At 39.4% G+C, this 17,083-nt stretch overlaps 1 protein-coding gene across 1 annotated transcript in view; it reads right to left on the bottom strand.

Annotated features, from left to right (window-relative positions):
- ASXL3 (ASXL transcriptional regulator 3) overlaps window positions 1-17,083 on the bottom strand; it is a 136,205-nt gene that overhangs the window by 108,503 nt on the left and 10,619 nt on the right. The window contains exon 2 of the mRNA XM_027452167.3: window positions 3,232-3,314. Within this exon, the coding sequence (XP_027307968.3) occupies window positions 3,232-3,314 (83 nt within the window). The remainder of the gene's footprint in view (window positions 1-3,231; window positions 3,315-17,083) is intronic.

The raw sequence follows: 17,083 nt of genomic DNA, 5'->3' as shown, positions 1-17,083 counted from the left end.
AAGTTTTTAATACTTCTAGGTAGCAAAAGAACTACTTGCCTGCTGGCCATTTGGCAACCAACCATCATAGCAGGAAAGGTATTAAAAAAACAAAATTGAACCATACATCCCTCAAGATATATGAATCTAGGTAGGTATATAACCTCTCACAGTATGTTAGTAGCTTTTTATTTTAATTTCTAACTTATATCTGCTTTGGAATTTTCCTCCTATTGTATTTGATTATTTCAGTAATAAAATATAAATGTGGAACTTGATGTCTTTATTGCAAACAAACAAAAGAAAAGGCTGAAGAGTCTGACAGTGTCTTTTAAAGATTACATGTAACAGCTACAATGAAATTGCTGAAAATCAGACATTATTCATTCAGATTTACTACCACAGCAAAAAGCTTTAGATTAATTACTGCTGCAATATATTTGAAAAATGACTAAGCCAATTAATCTCGTTCATCTATAAATGGAACAGCAGAGACAAGAATTTTTAAAGAACTTCATTTAGGATTGCCAAGGTTCTACTGACAATGATAATCAGTATAAAGGAATTAGTAAAGTATATTAATGTAGTAACATACTGCTGGCACAACTCCAGACTTGAAAAATACACAAATCATTACAGAATAAAATGTGCTAGTGCCATTTGAGTGCTTATGACCAGGTGATTACATATCATAAAACATACACCCCTCACTCTTCTTAGTTGGCTGCAGCACAGACCAAAAAAGATCATCTTTGGTAATGGCAAAGGGACCATGCTGGTAAAAAGGTACTAAAAGAAACTGCAGAGCTTGATGAAGTAAATGGGTGCATTAAGATTATGTGGCAAGGGTTTGGTAGCAGAGTAGGGCTGCAGGGGTAGCCTCTGTGAGCAGAGCCCAGCAGCTGCCCCATGTCAGATCAGAGCCAGCTCCAGATGGCTCCAAAAGGGACCCGCTGCTGCACAGAGCCAAACCAGTGATCAAGGCTGGGTGGGCTCTGGGAGAGCAGATGTAAGAAAGGGGAAAACAAACAAACAAACAAACAAAAACACTGCTATACAACAGCAGCTGGGAGTGAGGAGTGAAAACCAGCCCTTCGGCCCCCAAGGTCAGTGCAGCAGGAGGTGTATACCTTATCAGATCTTAAGAGTTACGCACTCAGATGACTTTGCAAGTTTGTGCCTAACCAGTATTAAAATGTGGCAGAAACACAAGTTTTAAATGAAATCAGAAATTAAATGAGAAACCAAACACCTCCAAAATCAATAAACATCTTTGATTTATTATTACAATATTTTTTACAATTGCAGCATCTAGAATTTCTAGACTAATCAATTCAGAATGACCTACCTTACAGCTTTATACAATTTTTCACATAAGAAATAAAGAATGTTGAATGTTATCCTTTTTCACTTATCCAGACACTCATCGCCACATATGGGATCCTGCAATCAGCTATACATTCACACATACCTGCACATACCATGAATAAACATCAGGCCAGAATGAATCTCAGTTTCCTTCCTGTTTGCCTGAAATCCTCAGTTTCTTAGTAACTGAAGTAATGAAAGAGAAGATCTGGTTTTGAACCTCATTAAAGGAAATTTCATCCTATTATTTATTCTGCAGCAATTAAAAAGGGTTTCTACATTTTCTATATTTAAATCAAATAAAAATGCTGCCCTCACTACCTCCCATAGGTTTTACGCACACAATTTTATTTACATACTTTTTAGGGAAACAAGAATTTTTAAAATTACAAAGAAATGCTATTATCAGGCATGTAAGCTTCTCCCATGTGGTTGCCTCATATCACAAGATGTAAGAAGAAAGCAATCTATGCACTGCTGTGAGAAACAGTATCTTAATGAAAACAGATTTTCAAATGTGGTTGTTTGGTGTGTTTCTTTTTCTTTATGCAAATCCTTGCAGCATAACACACGTTTGGTCATTCGTTTTCAAAAGTTTTCATTCCCTTGTTTCTTTGGCTCTGCCAAATACACTTCAAGCAATTTCTTGGCAGGAACTAAAGCATTTCATATCTGTAAAAGGTGGCAAATTCAGCTTCACCTTGCACTCCATCTCTTTTGCACTGTTACCAAAATACAGATATTATAACCATGTTATATGGGTACCAACAAAGCAGTGCATGGCCACGCACTGCAAATGATCATGCAGAGCGTTTCTGTTCCTTAGGAACAACAGCGAATTCAGTAAAAATATATCCCCCAGTTACTTCTGGCTCAACAGAGTACATTCAGAAGTAATGGAAATAATGCGTTACTACTGCTCTACTCAGGCTTTTTGTTCCCTTTTTCTAGATTTTAAGTACCAAATAAAGGAATATAATTAAAAATAAAAACAAATATTTCCCTTTGAGACAGCAACACATATTAGAATTACTTATCATAATAGCAAATTTTTATTTTATAATTTGGAGAAGAGGAAATTGCATCTTGTAGGAGTCAACCACTAAGCAAACGGTTTTTCCTTATTTTATTTCCTGCCCAAATTTCCATCTGAGGGTCACTGGAAGACCTACCAAGCAGAAACCGGATGGAGCATGCTCATCTGAGTAAACCATACTTATCTGATCTCAAAATACTGGAGTCAACAAAAGACAACTATGATTTTCATGGGCTCTGGATAATCCACCAAACCTCTAACAGCCTCACGATTATAGCTGAAATCTGCATCCAATGTATACTGCTATTCAGCAACTCAGGATCCAGGCGCTGCAACCACGCAGACTAGCTCTCAGTGCTCAACCACTGCTCTCCATCCATTCCCAACCCTTTATCAGCTCAACCCCCACTGCTGCAGGCAACACCAGCATGTCATAACAGCTACTTAAGTGCCAGACCACAAACTTAAGTGAGAGAAAGAGTGCTTCCAACTCCACCTCACACATTCTTCACACACATGATGGTATAGGCAACACAGCCACCAAGCCTAGGGCTTTCAGCAAAAATGAGAAGCAGCTCTGAGCTTTCTGACTGGATCTCACTCTCTCTGTAAAGAAAGGCTACTGGACTGGAGCTAACCAACAGAGGCCTTTTGGAAGGTACAAAGGTATGCCAGTCACTTTCCATCTTAAAAGCCTAGAACTAATGAACAAACAAAACCCCTCAGCTGTATTTCCCACTGTGGTACCAGAAATTACTTCGGCCATTAACCAACACACTGTGTTTTGTGAACCATTCCTAGATGGTTTTCAAGAAGACAGCAAAAATACAGAATATATGACCACTGACCTTGTTTCTTTTAACCCTTCTTTCTGAATGACTTCCAGTATTTGTTTTGCGGTCATTGGTGAGTTGGGGTACTTTTCCAATGCCTGAAAAGAAATAATAAATGGGTAAGTGTCAAGACATAGCTGTCCCATGAATCTGAAAGGTTGTGTCTTCATGCAGTCTTTATATAGTCATTTGTGAAAGGCAGGGAATGGCAGTGTTGAGACTGGAATCCTTTGGCTGTTGGAAGGCCAGATACAAATCAGGAAACTGCAGCAACAGTAAGGTTTACTTGTTGTATCTACTGTGCTGCCTGGGAAAAATTCTCAGCAGGTTCCAGATAAAGAGTTGAAATACGCAACTAATTTTATGACACAGCAACAGAATTCCTTTCAAGCAGAAAGGAAAAAAAAAAAAAAGCAAGAGACAGCTAATTGTGGTCTTTCTCCCACCCTCCTTTTCAAAATTATAGATAAATAGAACTATCTGAGGTCATTTGAATATTCGACACTTAGGTTTTACTGTGACCTCAGGAACAAAGCAAAAACTAAGAGTTTCCATTCATAGAGTAGGAGTTTCTATGAAAATTGACACAGGTAGGTTTCAATTTTCAAATGTTCTTTGTTTCTAGAAACCATGAAAAATGAAGTAGTCAGAACAGTCACAGCACACGAGATGCTACATGACAGCGTGCAATATATTTTTCCAGTTCAGCTCAGTTTTCCACTCCTTTGCCTTTTCCAATCGAGCCCAAAGCAACCCACTCTTCTTTCCAGATACAACCATCTTGAACAGAATTTTCTGGTTTTCCACTTCCTTTTAGTCCCAATCAGTTTTGAGCTGTTAAACAAACAGCTGCTCTTGTTCATTTAAAGTGCCAGACTGACAGCCCTGAAAAAAATGAAACCTTTCAATCAGCAGTAAAAGGTGCAGCACAGGCAAGAGCAATGCAAGCTTCCCAGAGCATCTTGCCAACATCATCTGAGCCAGACCTTGCATTTCTACCATGAGTAAACAAGAAATCAGTTTGGTCTCCGTACTCATCTAATCCTGAGCTTCTCTCTAGTATTTACCAAACAGTGGCAATTGTGAAAGTAGCTACTACTATGTGGATATGTGCCCACTAGGAAATAGAGACACCACCAAATCATGTCATGCCAGTCACCAAACTGTAAAGGGTGCTAACCAGAGCTGTAATTCAAACAGCTCACAAAGCCAAAGCCTCCCTGCTCACTACCAATTGACCAGCTCAACCTTCTCTTGCCATTTTATAATTCTGACTTGCTACCTGTTCTCCCCTTTCTCATCGAAAATGGTTTACCAAATCCTTTGGCTGTTTTGCTGCAGGTGAGCTTCTTATCCTTTATCTTTCAGTTCCACAAAAGGAAAATGCAGAAGTGAGGGCTGCGCTAGAAAGGTCTGGGAGCTGAACTGAGCTTATCTCATGTACATCGATAGGCAAGATTCAAAAGGGACCTGTCAGGAAAGGAAAACCGAAAGGTGATTTGAAAGGAGAAAGAAGAGTGGATAGGAGAGCATGACAAGGAGTAAGGACAGAAGGAACTGCACAGAGCTGGGAAAAGGGCCACTGCACAGCAACGCATGAGAAGTGATACGAGGCATTAATGACGGAACCACATAACACATTGGGAAAATGACAATGAATATAAGGACTAAGACTCTAGGATGAGAAGAAGTTGATGTGTGGGAAGATACAGAAATGGAAAGTTTAACCTTTGAAAAGACAACAAAGAATAGGGACAAGGTCAAATGAGAATACACCAAAATGGAGGGAAAAGAAGGGAACGGAACAGAACTGGGAACATTCCAGAGGGCAAACTGGAAAGGACAGAAGAGGAAACTACACTGTACTGGACACGGCTATGAAGGAAACTGTGTGCACTTGAAAGTGGGGTTACTCACTGTGGAGGATTCCCTGTTTCTCTTCCTGAGTACAGGCCCCTCAGCACACCTGGGCAGCTCCTCCCTGCAAGTGAGAAAATTTGGGTAGCCCTGTCCCCTTCTCTGTGACATCACATCCTACTCTGCAGAGTCAGAAAACGTGCCAGGTATTACCACGTGGATTTGACAATAATGGGAAGGAAACAATAACACTACATAAACATCAGAAGTCCCCTTGTTCTGGACAATGGGAGAAGGGAGAGCAGTTTGTGCTGAGGAAGCTGCACTGAACTGGTTGTGGAAACAATGGCCAGACATACAGGATACGGAAGATCATCTTCACCAAACAACAATGAAACCAACAAGCAGGATGCATAGCACCACTACAGAAAGCTTAATCAAACCCACAAGGCAGATTTCAAATACCACAGTATGAAGTGAACACATTCAGGGTATAATGACAAACTGAAACACAGAGTATGTTAGACAGGCTGAATGTGCTGGAGCAAACAATTGCTCATTGTGTGGATTTATTTTACTGCTGGACATGTAGCGTGGGCTGCAGTTCATATACTCTATGAATTTAATTCTGTTCATCTAACCCTTTAAACAGAGGACTGTTATTTAAAGAACTGTTCATACCCAAACTGAAAAGCATAAATTCTCCAATTCAGACACTACTTAATTTGAAAACCATCTTACTGTGCACTTGATTAAGTTTTCTTTATCGTAATGAAGATTAATCTAGCGGAGAACCTTAGCAAGGATACCTTCTTCTGCCCTTCCTACCATCCTGTGCCCTCCCCCAACAACTTTAGCCTAACCATCTATCAAGAGGGAAAAAATAAAAATAATTACTTGGAAAAACATTTTAATGACAATCCCATTATTTTCTTCCCCCAGTTATGGAAAATAGCATCTGAGTATTATTTAAGAGACTGTGAGCTAATGAATACACTGAACTGATAATTGCACAAGCGACTTTTGCCTCTGTATCTCACCATTAGCATTGCTAAAAGCCCACAAGCCTTTCTGCATTTATAGACTTTTAAAAATATTAGAAATTCAAATTGAATTACTAACTGTCCCTTAAGGCAAATAAAATACTAAAATGCAGTAGCATACTTAAGTCATAGACTCCTTGGTCAGACAAAGTAATCACATCCTTTATCTGTTTTGAATATCTTTCTCCTTCCTCCCACTCCATCCACCAACACTCATGTCATGTACGGGTAGTGACTAATAAAGCTGGAATTAAAATATGCCAAAGTACTGTCATGAAGACCACGATTGTTTCGATGCGTTTTGTTGCAAAGGACAATGGCAGAAGAATGGTTTGCACTGACTGCAACCTCTATCACAGAGGATCAAATATGCTCTATTTATTCCTGCCATTCAACCACAGCCTCAAAAAGGGACAGCCACTACATAACTAGGACAAACGATTTGATATCCATCAGGACAATCTGGAAGGGAACTGCAGCAGTCATTGCACTGAACACATTCTTGGTGTTCATTCAAACACTGGTTAATAGCTCAAAGAAAGGCAACTGACCAAGCACAAACAGTGGAAATCAAAACTCGCAGCAATGGTTGCAGCCAGACAAACTGTTAGAGGTTTGTTTCACCTACACATATCAACCCACAACTTAAGCAATATTTAAGCATAATAACTGCACAAATTCGACAAACAGGGACATTCCCAGTTCCCTTTCAAAAGTCTCGTCAGTTACATATAACAAGAAGAAATCCCAATTCTTTTTCTCGGCAGGGTATCTATCTTGTATACATTTACACTGCTCAAAAAACATCAGGTGCTACGCCAGGGAAAAAAGCATTTTCCGGTGAGCTGTAACAGGAGAACTCTGGAGCAGAGTCAAAACTCTCAGCTCTGCATACGAGGGAAATCCTGAGTGCTCAGCTCACCTACGAAATCAGAACAGAACCTCTAGATAGTGGACAGAATGATTAATCTGTACATAGAGCTGCTGGAAGCTGATCTGCTCAACCACTTGCACTTCGGCCACTAGAGGGAACACAAAGAGAGGAACAGCACGAAGAAAGGCAAACTAGAAAGTAAGCTTTATTGCCCCCCATAAAGGCTGCCCTGCAAAACTGGGAAGCTTTGCCAGAGAAGCAGCCACCAGTGCTGCAGCTAAGAGTTATCATGTTAGCAGAAAACAATTCTTCTCAAGGTGAACCAAGTGTGGATAGAAACAGCGCCATGGTTCAACAGCGGCAAGCAGATCAGTCCAGTGGTCTTGGTGCTGCTGGTCCAGCCACGGTACAGTAAGCTGAAACTGAGCTGAGCCTTTTTTTTTTTTTTTGTAAGCTCCCTGCGAGGATCTGAAGGTCAGATAGCTGACAAAAATCAGGATCATTTTATCCCATCTGCTTGGTCAAGCTGTAGGCTGAGCCACACAGCTCACAAAGCGGAGCAGTTCTCTGTAGAACGTTTTTAAATAATTCAGCAGGAGAAAAAGGAACAGTACGGCTATTGCCAGCGCTCCCACTCAGCAGCTAAAATACAAGTCTGGCTGAACTGCACAACAGGCAGACATTCTCTACTGCCCAAAGAGAGCGGGGTGAACAGAAGAACAGAAAAATATCTTTCCTTCTCCTAAGCAGTAAATATATGATCTTTCCTAGCCACCCATTACTAAGTTAATTGAAAGATGGAGTCCCAAGCAGGGTACAAGAACAGCGTCCTGGAATAAATCCAGCATTGTCTTTTCCAGCTGCTTGTGTGAGGTTAACAGGAGGACTGACTTCTATTGTGGGAAATGCCCCACTCAAATCTTTTGTATTCATTTTTGATTAACGGCTTCAGTCATTGGGGAATTATCAGCAGCCTGGTAAAAGTTCAAAGCCCTTTGTGTGAAGAAAGATGGGTAAATGGTTAGGAGAGGAGAGGGTTGGGTAGGGTAGGATACAGAGTGGGGGAAGAAAGGAATTGGATAGACATGGGTGAGAAAGAAAACAGCAAGACTGAGAAGAGGGAGGGTACGTAATATTGAACAGCAAAGAAGGAAGAAAGTAACAAGGGAAGATGCGCTACAAGCTATTTTAAGAGAAGTTCTCAAATAAAGGTTCATGGAGATGGTGGTTAAGAGAAAGGTAAAGACTAATTTCCAAGTACTAAAACATTAAAAGAATAAGATGGGAGTAATAACTCTTCTGGTAGGCCTTTTGTCTGTAAGCTAGTGCAGCTACTATAAGGAAGTTATAAAATTTGAGTGGAGGTAGATGTATTTCATCAGCGATGTCTTTCACGATATGCTCTATATTATGAATTTGCCTTCATAATTCATGCATCATTACAGATAAGAAAGAAAAGCAAAATCAAGCAAGGAAAGTAGCAAAGATGTAATAAGAACAAGAAAGCAACATGTGAAGATGCCTAAACTTGCTGAAATACACGAAATGTCTGATCCTCATTTAGGGGATCTGTCGGTACAGATCCATGAACACTTCAATGACTGTAACAGGATGAACCCAGAGTAAGCAGAATTCTTTCAAATCGATGTGGAAGGTCAGGATCAAAGACACACATCCCAGTGAGCAGCTTTCTACCCTAGTACGGGTACCACTGTTAGCAGAATTACTATGAATATGAGAGTGACACTCTCATCTTTTGAGGTATTGCAATACCTGTAGCCTCCGTATCTCCCACCTTTCCACATCCCTACTGAAACACCTTTCTTCCCTTCCCTTTACCACAATACATTCCTGCAGTACATTCCTACCTCCTCTACATCCTGATGCATTAACACACCAATACAGAGGCTGATCATTGCTGTGGGTTCCCCAAAACCAACCACAGGCACCCAAACATTGCCTAGGTAGCCAAAATGTGTGTGCGCCAAGTAGCTAGCTACCAGCATGCTAGCTCCGAGTTGCTGACAGGACAAACTGCATTGTGAACCTCCCATGGCTCGTAGAAGATATTCTCTGCCTATTTAGTTTACAAAATGAGTGTAGAAGTTTCAATCTCTGTATCAGTGCAGTCAGCTGAAAAACACAGGCCAAAGCTGTATACAGTTAGGAATCATTATTCCAGGGAAGAGACCAGGAGCAAAAAACAGCTCTGCCACCCAACAAAATTACTCCAATCTCCACTAGCTCTACGGGATCAAACAGGCCACAATCCTGAAATGCCTCTAATTCCAGCAGGGATCAAAATTCCCCTTTGGCTCTTACCCCTGTACAAAACGAAGAGAGGCCATGTTTAGGTGACTGGGACTAACAGAGAAGAATGGATGCAAGTGCCCTGCCAGCTGCCTTTGTGCTACTGATAAGAGAGGGAAGGACCACCACCAGTGTGAAGTGCGTCCAGCACTACTCAGGGAACAAGGCAGAAATACTAAGAACCACTGAACCCCAACCATATTCACTTCATATATGCTGTTTTCAGTATTGAAAGCTGATATAGATTTTTTTTTTCTGACACTGGTTATGCAGCAGTGTTTTTTCAATGTTGCAGCATAGTAAAATCAAAAGAAACATGAAGAGTAAAACTCCCATAAAAATCAATAGAGAGAATGAGTATGTGCTTGTTTTAAAAGCTTTCGTCGCTTAACTTCCTCAGGCAAATGTAATGTGTAAGGGTTACTTTTAATGTGAGAAATAAAATTCCTACTGGCTACTCTCCGAACATACCAGATGTAACAAGAGGCGACAGTTATGCCGGTTTTGTTGCCATTGCTTTATTACCAGAGCTTATCTTGTTTGACAGTGTCCTAAAGATACAGACCTAAGATTTCCAGAAGGTGGAAAAAAAAAAGAGATAAGAAAAATAAAAAAAAATCTAGAATCTTAGCAGAATAAAATATTTTAACTATGTACTCTAGCTAAATATTCTTACATACCACTTTTGACAATTTTAAAGTATTTTTTCCAGGTAAAAATCACCTACTAAATGGATAAGACAAGTGGCATTCTGCAACTGACATTGACTCCATTGATGCACCATGGATGCACACTTAACCAACCAAGAAGCACTCCTCTTCATGTTTCGAAAATATGGCTAATGACAACAAACATATAAATAACACTGTTAAAATTATGCTTCCATTTTAATTCTGTAAGAAAGGTGGCATGAGACTACCTCACAAAACCTGCAGCACATTTTGATGCTTAGGTGAAAAGCCAGTAGAAGTGCCAGTTGATCATCTTAACCTCACAGGGCACGTCCATAAACTTCACAACTCACTTGTTTGCTCTGTTACTCACTCACAGGATGATACACAGCATTGCTCCCTTTGGATTAATAAGTAAGAAGAGATGCAGAAAATTACTAAGAATCTGTCTTAGCAATATTATTCCAGAAAAAAAAGACCAGAACGCGTCCAACACATAGACAACCTGGAAAGAAAATTCTGAGATGAGTGAAGCAAATGATAAAGCAAAAAACAAAAAACAACAACAAATCTCTTGCAATTACAGAATTACAGCCACAACAAAAAACCCACTTTCAATTTCCTGAGCCCACCTGTACTGGAAGCAAAATGGAACACAAAAACCTCCATGAAGGAAAAAATGATGAAAGCTCTGCTGGGTCTTTTTTGCTTTGTTTTTAATTGGAGTTATTTGTTCTTGTCAGAACTCGCAATTCAAACCAGTAGAGTCTTATCAGTCCTTGTGCATTATGTACTTTTTTCCCCCCAAAGTTGCACAATGATTTCGCATGAGTTTTCATTAGTCTGCATCATGACATCATTGCGTGCAGAACTCAGTTCACTGGCACAATGCAGATCCACTGCTTATATTGCTCTGAGAGCAGATAGGGTAAGTCGTATTTTTGAACTAAAGAAATACAGCTTTCTTAGAGAATGTGTAAAGAGAGAATTCTTTTGTTAGCTGTCAGTGGGATTTTGCTATCTCTGTTAAATATATAATGGTTAGTGTCATAACAAAGATCAGCCATCATGTTATGGCATTTATCTTCATGAGTGAAGAGAGGAAGGGCTACTGTGATTTATTCCATCTCTCCTCATGAGACGATTAATGTCATAAGAGATCAGCCTTCAGTACTGACTTGTACACAGCATAAAACATAGGGCTGGAGTGGGATGCTAGGCAGTTTTAATTGCCACACGTTTGGAAGCCCACATTACTTACAGATGGCACAGTTGACAATTACTCATCTAAGATTTTCAAAAATAGAAGAATATTTTGTGGTTCACTAACTCATATCCATTTTATGTTGCTTACTTGTTCAGCCCTCCTTACCAGTCCTTCCACAAAATCCCTTTTCCCACCTCATCACCCAGGTCCACCCACAGTTGTCCTGTTAAACACAGAATTCACTGCAGAATTGAAGTGCACATTGGCAGTCTACAGTGATATTTGTAGCATCTGTTTAAAGCCTTGAAAAATATACTATTTAACAACTATTACTAAGAAACATTTGTCACAATACAGACAGATTACAAAGAACATGTGATGGCTCTGTATCTGAGTTTGTATGTATATGTAAATATATATAAATAAAACTTTGGATAGAAGGAGCAGCTTTCCTCAAGTTTTGAGAAAAGTTACACAATCTCTTGTAAAACAATCTGACCATTCCCAATTTACACAAATAATCTTTCAAAACCCTATCGCTTCAGAAAAAGCATACACATATTACACTGTTTACATGCTCCCAACTCCTTCTCGTAGAAAAAAAACAGTCTCAGATTATATTGTGGTGTTGAAAAACATGATAAGCAAGAGCTCTGTTAAAGAGGAAATAATTATTTTTCCCCCAAATGGAGCTAAAATTAGTATCTGGATTTTCTCAAATTCTCCTTTTCTGGATATTGATAAATCATGCCACACTGAGTAAAATTTAATTCTTGATTTCTTTTTTCCTGTTAAAAACAGCAAATCTTTACCATTGGTTTGCATCAACTATAATAAGTTATTAAAGAGCTCTCACCAGAAAGCATTATCCTTATCTACGTTTATCAAGTATTGACTCAAACACTTTTATCAGGCTGTTAACTATGTCCACATATAATGTAATCAGCACCTGAGGCCAGCCACACCAGTGAGAGCAGCCAGGTAACAGCGTAACATCAGGGCAAGAGAGAAGTATTATGAAAGCTAAGGATGTTTTTTTTTCTTGATAGGAGGAGAAGTGGACAGGAGAGCAAGATCAATGAGACCTTATCAGTACAGCTGTCTTCCAACTGGATGTTTGTTTCCCTTAGAGATTTGAACCAACAGAAGCAACTGTTTGGCATAGGTAAGCCGATTTAATCGCGTCTGCAGCCTATAAAGAAGAAAGATGAACTTTCTTCACAGAACTGGACTTGGTAAGGAGACAAAATGCTGACTGTTAAACCAAAAGTTTGTAATCAAATCTCAACCCAAAACAGAGAACATGTCATCCTCTGTGAGGGAAAAACCTGAAAATGTTCAGGATAATCTGTAGTTGTGGAGGCTGCCAACTCCTGACCCTTTTGGAAGGTATTATTCCATGCTACAGGGCCAGACTCCCAAAAGCCTATCTGGCGGATCAGTGGATAGGTTGCAGTGGGAAACGACCATCACACAGCTGCTAATGCCGAGCTCTGGAATCACAACAAAGTAATTGGTCAACAGAGATGAAGGGTTTGCTAGAGGAATGTAAATACAGAGACTTCTTATAAAACTAGGCTTCCTGTTCAAGGCAAACCTCTATCTTTAAGGGTCATTAACTTTACAGCATATTTCTTACCTAAGACACTTCACTATACATTCAACAGATTAAACTGTTAACTGTCGAGAGAATACCCAAGAAAAGCCATGCAAGGGCAAAACACGGCTGTTAGATAGTATATTCAGTCATTAATTTTATTTTTTTTTCTATGAGCACCAATAAAAATATATGTGAGTTTTCCCAAAGTTGCATCTCCTCTGGAAATGCAGAAGTAATAAATTGTCTGCTCCTAGGAAATGTTACTGGCAAATAACTTCAATGTCCATGGGGCTTAGACACAATGTCTTAGATGTAATGTTTTAAAAGATGATAATAATACATGTTTTTGCTCCATCTTCTATTTCCTCTCTAAAATAGCAAGCAACAAAAAAGTGAAAATTGTTTCATGTGAAGTTACACTGCCTCAGCTTGGGCTTCCAGTGTAACTACTGAATGCACACCGTGCCTTTGAACCAATGTGAGGCAGTAACGAGATTCGACTCAAATCCTGGAACGCAATCTTCTTTAACTATGCCAGACAATCCCATCCAAAGACATAAAATTATACAGAGAAGATTTAGGCACTATGTTCTCTAAGGTTAAAGAGAAAATAAACCATGGTGTCCAGAATCACAATAAGAAAACTAGAACAGTCTCATCATCAAGCATTGTGTCGGACAGACTTTAGGAGATTTTCGGAGATACGTATGTTTTGCTGCTCTAGAAATAACCTTGGCAAGGTCACTTGAAACTAATTCTGAAAATTCTGGTAGGAGATCTTATTACCAAACAGATGAGAGAAAATTTTAGAAGATGAATTGGCCTCTTCCATTATTTCAGAGAGATTACTTATAATTTCAACAATACCATTTTGGCTGAGATAGCCCCCATATTGGAAATTGTTCTAAACAGAATGCAACATAATAAAAACACAGCATTTCATTTCCAAAACAAAGATTTTGTCTTTTACAGAAAAGACATTTTTTGGTGGTGGTGATGGTGTATTGTTCCCCCCCCACACACACACCACTTTTTTCCCCCCCCTCTCCATTTCCACCCTTGAACTACCAAAGTTTGAAAAGAATCCAATCTTGAAAGATGAATATTTGTTACCTAATTAAGTGAAATGGTGAGAGAATAAATAAACAAATGAAATGCAATTTCATCCTAGAATTCAGAATTATTCTTTTCTGTTTCTTTCACTTTCAGTCATAGATTGTCTCATCCATTACATTCACTATACTATTTCTCAATGGTAGAAAAATATCTCCTCTTCTTCACCATTTCCCAATGCAGCACTACCATCCTTCCCGCAGGATTACATCAGAATTACTCAGGCACGCTCTCTTTTTACCACATGACATGCCAGCAGACACAAACCCAGTTTCATTCTCTTCTACTAATCCCAGAAAACATATGCAAGTACTAAAAGTAACAAGCATCATAACTATTATGTATGCTTGTAACATTTAAAAAAAAAAAAAAAACAAAACAACACATTTTCAGAACATTAATTGTCAGAATGCCCTGCCCAGATCCTTTCCCTCCCCCACCACACCCATGTTTTTCTCTAAAATTAACTCCAACATTTAACAACACTTTAACTAACACATGAAACTTCTTCCCATAGCAACTCCAAGAATGCTGATAACAGCAAACAGGTGCAGGGCTTTTTTATTATTATTTAAAAAAATAAAATAAAATAAAATAAAAAACTTTCAGTCTCTGCAGCTCTTCGAGAAGCATTTCGCAACCACCATGCATATATACCAGCCTCCGTGATCCAAGCAGCTTCTTTTACAGTTCTGGCTCTGAATGAGAATAGGAGCATTATTGTACTTTATTTTAACATTACTTTAAACTGTTTGAAACATTCTCCTACAGCTCAGACACAATACATTAAGTTTGCATATGGAAATTACAGTACGAAACTAAGTCTGTCCTCATTAAGGAAAGTCACACAGCTAGAGACTTTTTATTTTACTTTTTTAATTAATGGAATCGTTAAAGGTTTCAGCAATTATAGAAAGATAAGAATGTTTTGAGGATGTGTCAAACAATCTATCTCCAAGCAAGGCAGATAACCCCACAAATGAACGGAGACAGAACTGTTCTCTATTGGAACATATCACTTCTTTCATTAGAAACTAATCTACAAAAAAAAAAAAAAAAAAAAAAAAAGTCTAATGTGTCCCTGAAAAAAATCATACTTAAAGCCATCTAATTTGAAAGATCAAGACCTCTTAAATTTTTGGTTTGCCAGTTTTTCAAACAAGTTAAAAGACAGCAAGACAACACTCTTCTGGTCCACCTTCCAAAGCTACACAAAATAATCCTGGTCAACTGCCTTGATTTCGTTCCTTCAGAATCTTAAATGTTTCCTAGTTTCTTCTTCTACTGCTGTAGGTTTCAAGCCCGTGGTTCACAGACCAGTTGGAAGATTACCCTTCTGGAGTCCATGAGGCAGTACAGCTCAAATGATTGCTCAGACACTGACTATCTTTAGCATCTTTCAACATGCCCCCTCCTCTTATTGCTTATCTCTTGCACTGGATCCTGCATCCTTCATTCACTTCTCCCACACTTATGCTCTCTTTCACTGTACACCTCCCCAGGCAGCCCTAGGTGAGTTCTGCAGTCTCCTCCTCAAGTGTTGCTGCTGCTGCAGACCTGGAGGCTAAATTAACAACCCACAATGAACGTCAGACACTTAGTGCAAAGGACTGCTCATTGCACAGGCACAGAGAAGTTCCTGTGGAGGTACTTTGTAAATGCAAGAATCATCAGTGATGGATGAGTAATGGACATATACAGCATGCAGTAACTTGCACAGTCAGACTGATAAAAATCTCCAAATTTACCTTGGCAAGTCATAGCACTCCAGCTCTTAAGTACTTCTGCTACTCTAAAAAAGAGCATGTTTTAAGATCACAGCCTCTCAGAGGGGCTCACTGAGTCCTTGGAACACAGTGTCACAAAGAGCACAAAAGATCCCTCTTCATAGGATAACCACAGTGTTCAAGCAAGCTGAGAGCAGTAATTCCATTTTCTTTCAGCATCTACTCTTTGAGTGCTGATCCCGTGCTCTGTAAACCATAACATTCACCAACAGACTTTTACTAAGGAAAAGGAGCACGACTCCACAGCAAAGACATAGGCTCGGTTATCACTGACAAGTTTCACTCAAATGGGTAACTCTCATTTCAAAAGTGACAGGGGAAATTGGCAGTGAGTCAACCGATCCCTGAGCACTGACTGACTGGAGGAAACAGTATTTTAGTGCAAAGAATTTAGTTTGCAAGATGAAAAAACAAACAACTGGACCAACTCAGGAGCTGAGAGCAGTGTCCATTTCTTGCTGGTGCTATCTGTTTCCCCAAAGGATGCTGGGGCTCATTACAAGTAGACTGAATGTCCCAGGCATGCAGACTTGTGTCTTTGATTCTCCCAGCCAGTCTCACAGAGCTGTAACCCAATACTTAACATCGCATATAAGATTTGGGCTGCTAAGTCAGGAATTCGAGGGACCACATCAAAACAGGAATCCTTACTCTATCCTCCCATCAAATATTACTTACAGGGATACCTGTAAGCTATTGCTCACAAGGCTACTGTTTGTATACCACCCACATTCAAAGCCCCCAGCTGCACACATAGACTGGGTACAGTGAAGTAAACCAATGTTTTAAAAGATCGGTAGCCTTATAAACGACAGATTACTCTGCATACTGCAGTTTCCCCTTTCTTTCCTATGATCTGGCCCAACAGACCCAAGCACTTGCTGATTTGTCCAGCCATGCCACTGGTGTGTGCTTAACAGACAGCAAATGTTTAATAATGCAATGCAACTTGACAGCACAGCATCCTGGAAGCAGGACAAAAGGAAGACAAACAACCTGTTTGACAGGCATTGCCAATTTAGCAGAATTGGCTACACAGACTTTTTTTTTTCCTCTTGGAAAAAAAGAAAAAAAAAGTTTAAAACAGAGAGCTCAGTACAAAAACAATCCATGCAAATACAAGGTAGTCCCTTGTACCTTCAGGACGCTACACCCTGTCACTGGTCACCTTGAAACCAGTAACAAAAAGGTCCTATCTCCAGAAAAAGGACATATCTCCAGAAGTAACTTATTTGAAAATGTCTTCAACAGTGATTATGTCTTCAACAGAGCTTATTCCACAGCTACACAATGAGTCCTACAAAGTTGTCGTACTTGCATTTTAAAACAGAAGACGATTGATTGCAAAAATCTCCATTATGAATGAAATAGCTTATGAAACAGACTAGAATGCACTACTGACTGC

The sequence above is a fragment of the Anas platyrhynchos genome, chromosome 2, assembly GCF_047663525.1.
Source record: "Anas platyrhynchos isolate ZD024472 breed Pekin duck chromosome 2, IASCAAS_PekinDuck_T2T, whole genome shotgun sequence".
Lineage (NCBI taxonomy): Eukaryota > Metazoa > Chordata > Aves > Anseriformes > Anatidae > Anas > Anas platyrhynchos.
Note: the sequence above shows the minus strand (reverse complement) of the source record. Positions and strands in the feature narration are given on the sequence as shown.